At 61.0% G+C, this 10,192-nt stretch overlaps 1 protein-coding gene across 1 annotated transcript in view; it reads left to right on the forward strand.

The window, feature by feature from the left end:
- The window catches only part of BANK1 (B-cell scaffold protein with ankyrin repeats 1), a 72,497-nt gene extending 68,059 nt beyond the window's left edge, over positions 1–4,438 (forward strand). The window contains exons 25-26 of the mRNA XM_012727725.1: positions 2,410–2,470; positions 3,951–4,438. Coding sequence (XP_012583179.1) covers positions 2,410–2,470; positions 3,951–4,438 — 549 coding nt within the window. The remainder of the gene's footprint in view (positions 1–2,409; positions 2,471–3,950) is intronic.
- The last annotated feature ends 5,754 nt before the right edge of the window (positions 4,439–10,192 follow it).

Below are 10,192 nucleotides of genomic sequence, written 5' to 3' on the forward strand. Positions count from 1 at the left end.
CAGCGTCAGAGGGCTCCCTCGCACCGGACCTTCGCGTGGCCTGGGAGGCGCTCCCATTGTGGCCTAACCTCGCCTCTTACTGTCAGCGATGGCTTTCCAGAGGGCTGTTGGCCTCGGAAGATGGTTTCTGGGGAATTGTGTTTTCATAAATCATCCCCTGGGCAGTGTGCACTGTTTTCTCTAAAGGCCTTTTAATCTCTATACATTGTTTTGCTGTGCAGACTGTTCTCACTTAGTGGCTTCTCCCGCTCCCGGCGCCGCTGGGCCGTCGGAGGACAGCAGCGCTGTGAGGGTGGCCAGGCCCATGCGGCCGCCGTACGTGTGGGTGGAGGTCTCACGTCTGAGCGTTCACCTGCTTAGGCGCGTGTCTGGGGTGGGCGGGGGCGATGTCATTCCCCTGTGGCTTTGCAGTGTTCCGCGCAGTTTACTAAAGAATCAGAGAGCTGCTTCTGCGTGGCGAGGTGGCAGCCGCTTTATTACAGACAAGGTGATTACATGTATGATCCATGCGTTTATTTCCACGGCATTAGCATGTCGCTGCGTAAGTCTGAAGTGGAGATAACACGACTCAGTTCCTCCCCCTTTTCTCAGTTATTTGTGTTTTGTAAGTATAAACTTTCAGGAATTTATCAATTTCTGTGAAAAGCCTTGCTGAGGAAAGAACAAGGTAAGGTGGGGCGGGGAGGACGCAGGAGGACTGTAGATGGCAACTGGAGAAAGATAGTTGGAGAGCGAGGGACAGGCCGGGGGCACAAGGGGCAGGGGAATAGGAGAGCAAAGTGGGGAGATGAGCAGACACGGGTGGAGGGTGCAGAGGCCTGGAGGAATGAATGGGACGGGACAGGGAGACACGGGCTGGGGTGCGGTCGGGGGAGAGTTCAGGAGGCGCATAGGAGCGACTTGGAGAAGTAGGGGGCTAGAGGGAAGGAGACATGTCTGGAGACAGGTGAGAGTTGGAAAAAGGGATTCAGAGGCTTCAGGAGCAGGCGGGAGAGATGGTAAAGAGTGGGAGAGGTGAGAAAGGTGGGAAGATGAGGTTGAGGAGGGCGGAGTGACAGGTAGGGAGCAGGAGCATGAAGGAGGTGGAGGACGGAGGAGAGGACAGACGAAGGGTCAAGATCACGGAGGTGAAGTGGAGCTGGACAGGCGAGGGGAGGGGAAAGCACAGGGTGAACGGGGAGCAGATAGTGGCGCAGCCGAGGGGTGATGAGTGGAGGGAGAAGACTGGGATGGACCAGGAGCGGGAGCAAGAGGCGAGAGGAGAAGGGATGTGGAGAGAATCGGATGCAGGATACAGCTGGCAGGTGGAGGAGAGGAGGAGAGGTGCAGAGCTGGAGACAGGACGACCACGCCACGGTGCGCAGAGAAAGGCGACCTGGGCCGGAGGGATGAGAGCAGAGCTGGTGCGGGGAGGGGAAGGTGAGGAGGAGCCTGCACGAGCCGGCACAGGGCTGCTGTGGCCCGGGCAAGAACGGAAGTGAGGCGAGGGAAAGGGAGAGGTGTCCCAGGAGGGTGCCAAGGGGAGACGGGGTGCTGGAGCGCGGGACTGGCAGCGGGCCTTGGCAGCAGCAAACAGAACTGGAGGGAGAGGCGGGCCAGGGCCACGGAGGGGACAGTGGGGAGTCGGGGGAAGAGGGGGGCATGGTGGCACGTGAGTGGGAGGGGCACCGAGGAGGTGTCGGGGGAAGGCAGAGATGGAGAGACGGGAGCGGAGAGGGCGGAAGAGCCGCACGGGAGGCCCGGGGTGGGGGTGGGGGGCTGTCCATGGAACCACAGGTGTGCGCATGGAGGGAGGAGACGGAAGTGGGGTTGGAGGGCAGCGCTGAGGACATGGACAGTGCACACGGAGCAGTCAAGGTTGGACAGAGACGCAACTGGGGCCATCGGAGGGGAGGGCAGAGCAGCTGGGAGCCCAGAGGAGAGACGGCCTGCGGGGAGAGCCAGAGGCAGAGCGATGGAGACTGGGAGAGGGGCGTCCCGGGCAGCGGGGGCTGACTGGAAGGCGACATGAGGCCTTGGAGACAGACGGGCAGGAGAGCTGGGGCAGACGGGTGCAGAGCCGGCGCTGGGGGGAGGAGGCGGCAGGGCACACGGAGGCTCCTGCCGCACTGGCTGCTACCCCCCAGCACGCTGCAGCACCCCCAGCCGCCCTCGTCTCTATTACACTGCGCCACCCCCGCCTGCCCCTGCAGCTCCCCACAGGTCTCCAGGGCTGGGGCAGGTGCCCTGGCCGCGGGTCCTGCTCTGCGCCTGTTGGGGCCACGGTCTCCACACGCAGGCCTGGGCCTGGCCGCTGCTCTGCCCACAGAAGGGGCTGGAGTGACACGTGGCGAGAGCGGCGCCAGCAGCCGCCCCGGCTCCACAGCAGACCCCACATCTTGTCTTCTTGTCCGGTGGTTCCTCCCTCAGGACAAGCAGCGCGCACCCCGAGACAGCGTGGTCGGGAGGAAGCTGGAAGACGACGCCCGTGGTAAGGGGCACTCGCCTGGCACGAACCGTCCAGATGAGGTGGGGGCGCAGGGCAGAGGAGCCCACTGGCCAGAGCCCGCCCGCTTGGCCCCTGCAAGTGAAACAGGGAAGAGTGGTCAGGGAGGGGCAAGCAGGTGGGCGCCCTGGGTGCTGTGAGTGGCCTCTGGGCAGTGCCCTGTTGCAAGCCCGGGGGCTGGACAGCACTATGCGACAGCACCTTTGTCACCAAGGGGTGCCCGCACGTGGCCCGCGCTCACCCTCCACGCGGGCTTGACAGCTGCGCTCAAAGGCGAAACCCGTGATTTTTATGTTGGTGCCAAGCACACGGTCTCCCCAGATAGCGACATCCCCTGACCGTGGGACTCGGGCCTGCTGTGGTGGCCTGTCCTCCCTTTCCCCGGCGCCTGCCCCAGGGGACGGTCAAGCCAGCGTCGCAGAGCTTAAAGCTCACATCTGCGGTCGCACTGTCCCTCTTTCAGCTGACGTTACATGTTAGGGTTCAACTGGGGTACGGGCCAGAGGCGCAGGGGGTGAGGCTGCACCAGAGACAGTGTGCTGAGGGGAGCAGCAGGGAGACAGGAGCGGTCTGCTGGCCGTGTGGGTCACTCCCTGGCTGGGACCGAACTCCTACCGAGGCGGCTTGCGGTGCTGGGCCCCAAGCTGCTGGGCCCGCAGGATGGCCCCGGGCTCGTTCCCTTTGCTGTGGCCTCGTCCGCATGTGCACAGACCCGTTTAAGCTCTTAGAAGTTTTTAGACAACTTGACTACGTTGGAAACTTCCGGCCCGGGAGTGACCCGCGCAGCGCAGCAGCCCCCTCCTGTCGCCCGCTGCCCCTCAGCAGTGGGTTTTGGTAGATCGGCCTGTCCTGCTCCCCGCTGTGTCTCTGGGAGGCCCCTCACCCCCGCGCCTCCGGCCTGGCCCCCAGCTCGTGTGCGCACACATACGTGATGAAAGTCCCACACACGGGCGTCACGGGCACAGCTCTCCTAGGCTGCGCTAACATCCTCCGCCACGAAATGCCCACAGGTGTAGGCGCACAGCCCAGCTCTGTGCACACACGCTCCATGCTTTCATCCCTGCTGCCCGCTAACTGCTGCCCGCACGGCGCGGGCCGGGCCTCGGGCCCAAGGGCCTGTCCGGCCGGGGAGGAAGGCCCTCCTCCAGCCCCAGAGAGGCCCCTTCCGTACCTGCCCTCTCCCTGCCCCCAGCTCAACGGCAGGGAAACGGACACTGGGCTGGCGCAGAGCACAAACAGGGCAAAACCGCCCAGGCGGTGAGGACGCCTCGGTCTAGGAGTAAAGGAGGGGCGAGCTACAGGCTAGGGGAAACGTCTGCTGTGTCAGGGAGCTTCTGTCATCCGCTGCCCACTGCTGCTGCCGCCCTGCTGACCTTGGCAGCTGCCCCCAGCAGGCGCCGCGTCTCAGCACGCACAGGTGCGGGCTCACCTGCTCACCATCCCAGGCCTGGCGCTCACCCTTCAGGCCTCATTCAGCCGGACACCACGCTGAGCGTACAGCGCCCTCGGGGCAAGACGGACAGCCCCGAGGTGCTGCTGCTGGGTGAAATGGGTCACGGGGAAGGCAGGTACCCAGGCTCGCTCATCGCGTGGCCTCGTGTGGAACACGTAGCCAGGCATCCCCCCCCTCTGGGGACATGCGGACTTGGAGCCAGGGTGCAGTCTGGGGGTACTGAGGGTGTCACCGGGTACGATGGGGAGGCCGGGTGTCCAGGCTGCAGGGGCAGAAAGGAGCAGCAGAAGCCAGCTGGGGAGAAGTGGGCGTCTCCTGCGGGACCCAGCAGGGCTGTGGGGACGGCCGCTGATGGCGAGCTGCGGGCAGTAGCCCGAGGAAGCCTTGTCCACCCGCCCATCAGCCTCTGCGGGGTCTTGGCAGCGTGCTGGTTGGTCAGCGGCGCCTTTCGACACCCCCTCATCCCTCAGCGCCTGTTCTTTGCGTATGTGGCTTCGTAAGGGCTGCACACAGGGACTCGCTGCCGCGTGCATTTCCGAGCAGTGACCGACTTCGCGTTTCTAGGTAATGAAAGCATCTACGCAGAAAACACGTTACAGAGGACGGCCTTGGGCGCTAACAAGGTAGGTTGCGTTTCTCTTCATTTTTTCCCGTGAAATGGCCAAAAAGGGGACAGCCTTCTCCCCTGACTGCTGGGAACTGTCTGGCAGAGGAACAGCACAAACCGCGTGCTCGTTTGTGTGCCAGCCCATGAGCAGGCAGTTAAAGGAATTAGCTCTGCAAGGGACCAGGTCCAGGGACACCAGTAATGTCCCAACAGACCAGGGTCATTTCACTGCTGGGTTTTCTTGCCAAACCCAGAATTGAAGCCCTGTGAGTTCTTAGGAGCACGGCTTGCTTCACCGGTGTTCACGACCCTTTGAGCTCAGTGTGTCCCGGGGGGCCCCACCCGCAGGAGCGGTGGGTCTGGCGCACCCTGTGGCCCCAGGGGCTGGACACCTCAGAAGCCGTGGCAGCCTCACCTGCAGTGGAGGGCCGGCATGACCTGGGGGGCAGGGCGGTCCTCGAGTAAAGCACACTGGACCTTGGCGTATGGTCTATGGAGTAAAATGCAACTACGTGCCGGGTGACGTGAGGGGGGAACACCGCTCCCCCCACAGGGCCTGAGGGGCTGCAGGCCCATGGCACCTTTTTTAAGAGCAAGAATTTGATAACCACAACCGAGCAAAAATCCCCAGCACCGAGCCTGTTCGCTGTCAGAATCGGAAGGAACGCCAGGACCCCATGAATGTGAGCGTCCTGCCTGTCCGCATGGCCACAGGCATCCAGGAGCTGTGTCCCTCGGCTGCCTGCGGACGCTGGTTCTGTCTTTCCCCTCAGCGTCCTGCTCGCCTTCAAGTTGACAGGGAATTTAGTTTCTCTTGCAGGAAATCTCACTGAAGGTAAAATAAGACAAAAACGCCAAGGCAGGCTCACTGGGAGCTGGAAGGAACCATGTGTCTAGCTAAGAGTCCTTCGCTAGGTCACTGTCTTCTCTGGAAACAATCAATGCAATTTCCAAGCTAGAGGTGGTTTAACCTTTTCTCAGATGTCTCCTTAGACGCACGTGTGAGGTGATCACGCCCGCTAAGCAGACCCCAGGGACGAGCCCCTTTCGCGCATTGCCAGTGACCTCGCTCAGCTGTGAGGACGAGCCAGGACTGCAGCCACTGACTCCCACCCCTGCCCCGCCTGCCACCTGCAGGAAGTCCGCGCTTCAGCAGCATATTGGGGTGACTCCCATGGGGGCGCTGCAGCGGCCTGGTCGGGACGGCGCCTGTGCTCCCTGCAAGTGCCTGCACCCGACAGTGCGCCCCACCGCCAGGTCTCCCCTCCCTGCCTGACCCTTGGTCCGGAACTCTGCCTCGTGTCTCACGTGGTGCTCAGGTCCGCACCGTGGTTGCCATGGAAAGGCGAGTCGTCGCCATCACCTGTGACGGGCAGGCGCAGCTGCCACAGTACAGGGCACGCGGGACGCTGCCTCATGAATACGGGACCGCGACTCCCTGCTAAGTCCTGCCGCCAAGTAGTTACAAAGGGAAATCGACTGAACAACTGCAAAGCCCTGCTGAAGTAAGTAGGTGGATGGAGCGAGCTTCGCCGGTGGGGACAGCAAAGCGGCCCCGGCTGCAGCAGACACCTAGCGCTGCTGTGCGGCACTCAGGCGCTTCGCGGCCTGGCGAGCAGCCGGCTGCACCAGGCTCGCAGCAACAGGACTGTGGTCTGCTCCCTGCAGAGGCGCTGGGCACTCGGAGGGTGGGGCCGGGGGGGAGTGGCAGCATGCTGGGGACGACGGCCACCAGGAAAGGCAGGTACCGCACCCCTGCCCCCCAGTGCTCAGTTACCTTGTAACCAGAGCTGGTGCCTTTCACACCATGCTCACCCCCCTCAGGGCCTGTGGCACAGCGGGGACTGTGCGCCAGGGCAGTGTAGCCACGCAGGAAGTCCGGCGAGGCCATAGTGGCCACCTTCCCCAGCGTGCTGGCCCTGACATCTACCTTATCACCACAGAGAAACACGGAGAAGGGACAGTAGAGTGAATGTGGTCCTCGTGCTCCCTTCACCATGACGCTCCCATCTGCCTGCTGGAGTTGGGGGCCCTGGCCTGAGTGATGGGGAGGCAGCTGCAGGAATCACCCCAGCTGGAAATGCTCCACGGGGAAGCAGCAGTTTCTCACCTCTGGACTTCACCCCGACAACCGCTGCCTTCCTTGGGGAGCGGTCAGAGGGAGGCCGTGGGCAGGGAGCACACTAAGAAAGCGAGCCCCGGCCTCAACCTGAAGATGGCACCCCAGGGCCCCTGAAGACGCAGGGTGGATCCTGGGAGTGGTCGAGCAGCAGGACCAGACCACGTCTTCCACGCTCCAGCCGGGTCCCCACGTCACTGCGCCAGCGAGAGCCCAGAGCCAGTCCCGTCCTCAGGGTCCTCAGCTTCCCAGGACTCTGGCGCCTGCGGAACCTGAGCCGCAGCGAGCGCTGCCAGAGCGCTGTGTGCTGAGCTCCAACCCTCCTCCTGTCTGCTAGCCAGGAGCTCCAGGAGCACCCGCCACAGCGCTGTTTGCAAAGCAGTTACGGGGTCCCGCTCTGAAAGGGGCTCTGTGGGGTAGCATGACGTGTGAGGTGGGCTTGCCGCCAGGTGACAGCAGCAGGACCGGAAAGGGCGCCTGGCTGCGTGCTGGGAGGCTGTCCAGGCTGCTCTGCCCTGGAAGTGGGTGTGGGGAGGAGGCAGCAGCCTGCAGGGGCCACGTCTGGATTCAGGGTTTGCACATGGTTATAGCATAAAGCACCTTTCATGCCACGAGCTGGCCGCACCCCACGATAGCTCGGTGACGTGGGTCACACACGTGCCCCCACGTCAGCCTCACGCCTCCCTCCACAGCGAACTGGCCCACGACTGCAATGGCAGTGGGCCCCAATGGACGCCGTTTCTGAATCACCAGCCCAACAGCGGTCTCGTGCAGGTCGCCTCTGCCCTGTCTTCAGCAAGGGCGGCCCTAGACAGAAGCTACCCAGCCAGTCAGCTGCCTCATTCTGCCAGGATGTCCACCTCACCCCAAACATTGACTTACCGAGGGCCCCAGCACCTCCCCTTGCCTGGAGGAGGCGACAGCAGACTGGGGGACGGGGTGCTGCTTGTGCCTGGCTCTCAGGAGCCCCAGTAAACTCCGATACAGCTGCACTCGGGGAGGCGCTTGGTGACGCAGCGACACTGCAGCGACACTGGGGCCTTGGATCCCTCCAGACCTGCTGCACCGGCAGTGCCGGGGACAGTCCCCCCGAACGCCACACAGCCTCTTCACAGCAGCAGCCCAACAGGCGGCGGTGCTGCTGCCAACCCCAGCGCGCACAGGCGCGCCATCCCTCCCTCCCGGGCCGGTTTACAGACAGCCAGACGTGCCACGCGGCCTGAACGAGCAGCCAGACCTGAGCTGAGCCCAGGCGACGGGGGGAGACTCCATCAGCAGGGAAGTCCAGTGTTTGGGACTAGCTTCCCTGGGTGGCTAAACTCTTCTTTGCCTTCAGCCCACTTTCTAATCGGTAAAGTTCCGTGTGGGTCTTCACTCCCCAAAATAACGATTACCCTTTGCCAGGTGGAGAGGCAGCTCTGACGTGGCTTTCTGCTTGCGCCCGCTCCCTGGCAGCAGACTCTTCCGAAACCCTGGTGTTGTCATAACTAACTCCACACCCCTGTCCTCACCCCCTGGCTTCCATAAACGTACAGCAGTGACATTTTCATTTTGATGAACAACACCTAGGCCCTAACAAACGCGTCAGCTAGCCATGGCAGGCGCCTCTGCACTGCGTGTCCACATGCCTGTGCAGCCCGCTGCCATGGGAGCTCTTGCACGGTTAGAGCAAAAGCCCGTCTGAGCGTAAAAGCTACCTGCGTCCTCATGCTTCGGAAAGGGTAACGGGCATCATGCTTTCCTAAAGAAAACTCGGTCCTCCCGTCAGAAAAGCAGATGTGTGAAGGCCCTGCTCAAGTTGTAGCCTCTGCATCGGGAACGCGGAAAACGGCAGTAGTCCGCATTAAGGCAGAAAGCTGCTTTCAAAAAATAAGGCTCAGAACTAAGCGTAGTACTTTAAGACCCAAAGGAATAGCAGAGTTCTGCGGGAAAAGGAAGTGGGAAGCACCCGGGCACCGGGACGGCCAGGGCACAGGGCAGGCCACGCCTGGCAACACGAAGAGTCGTGTCCAGAACGACGGAAGTTGTGAGTTGCAGGCAAAGAGAAGGTCACTTTCTATTTTGAAATGAACCCAGTAGCTACTAGGAGCGGCCAAGAATACAGCAGTCAGCTACGAGTCAGTGTCCTCCAGTAGCTCAGCGTTCGCTCCTAAACCTTCCATACAAGCTGAGGTTGACACACGTCACTGGAAATAACACTGTGTCCAGCGCCTGCGGTCGGGAGTCTGGCTTGCTTCAGTTGGGTCTCAAGGCTACCACCAAGGTGGCCACCTGGCTGGATTTTCACCTGAAGATTCAACACGCAGTAGCCCATTTCCAGACTCTGGTAGTGGAAGGAACTCGTTTCCCTGTCACAGGTGGGCAGAGGCCTCGAGCGTCGCTTGCACACTGACCATCACCGTTTGTCTGCAGGCTCCTTCCAGCCCACAGGAGTTGCACCTCAGGGGGGGGGGTCCAGTCCCTCCTTGGGGTCCTCCCCTGATAAAGCGACTCCCCCAAATCAGTATGCCTTTTCACCCTCTCAGCCAGGTGTGACTGCAGCCTCATCTGCAGTCTCCTCCCCTCTGCCCTGTTCCAGTGCCAAGAAGCCAGTCTGCACCTACAGCGGGTGCTGGCAGCAGGTGAAGCAGGGGCAGCTTCAAGGCCAACTTAGAAGCTGGTGGCCCCGCCACTGCCAGGAGCATGCTTGGGCCCAGTGGGCCTTCCCACGCAGACCTGACATTGCCAAGAGCCTCCTCCCCCGCCCCCTGAGCTGACACAGACACCCTGCTCCTTCCTACCAGATTATGCTGTTCCTCGGTGACCTACTCAAATGTGAACACCTCATGTTCCTTTCCTGTTTCAGTAACGTCTCAGTGTTTCTCTCCAGCACCACCGTTCCCTCCATGTATATGCACGTTGGCATTGAAAACAGAAATGAGGGCCAAAAAAGTGAATAGTATGTGACTTTCAGATTTTACAAGTTTAAGTTGCCGATTGGGGTATCTTCTCAGAATTAGACTCAGACGCGTGGGACCCAACACTATCAAAGGGCCCAAAATGCCAAAAATACTTTTCACATTGAAATTTTCAGTCAAGTAACTCAATCACTTCCGTGGTGATGAGGTATTTAAATTTCTATTGACTACTTGGGGTACTTTTTCTTAGCCAGCCGTAAAAATCTGCAGGTGAGACAGACCAGATTTGACACACTCTTCTTTCCTCATCCTTCCTCCCTGCCCCAGTCTCTCTCGCTCGGGCTTCTTTGTTTTAGCGTCTCATGTGCCCCAGTAGGCACTGCCGTTCTAGGTCGAAGGATGAGACACTAAAGCAAGACAGGCAAGGACTGTACCTTCACAGAACTTATTTCAGCAAAGTAGGGGAAGAACAGCGTGAAAACAATAAAGCCAAAAAAAGTCAAACAGCATGACAAGACCAACTCACGGGCTTCCTCGTGTAGGTGACCAGGAATGGCCTCTCAGGAAAGGTATCAGAGCTACCGACAGGACAGAAAGAGGCAGGATAACGTTTAAAACACCAGACAAACCA

This window comes from Condylura cristata, unplaced genomic scaffold, assembly GCF_000260355.1.
Source record: "Condylura cristata isolate star-nosed mole 26May11 unplaced genomic scaffold, ConCri1.0 scaffold00021, whole genome shotgun sequence".
In the NCBI taxonomy this organism is placed as follows: Eukaryota; Metazoa; Chordata; class Mammalia; order Eulipotyphla; family Talpidae; genus Condylura; species Condylura cristata.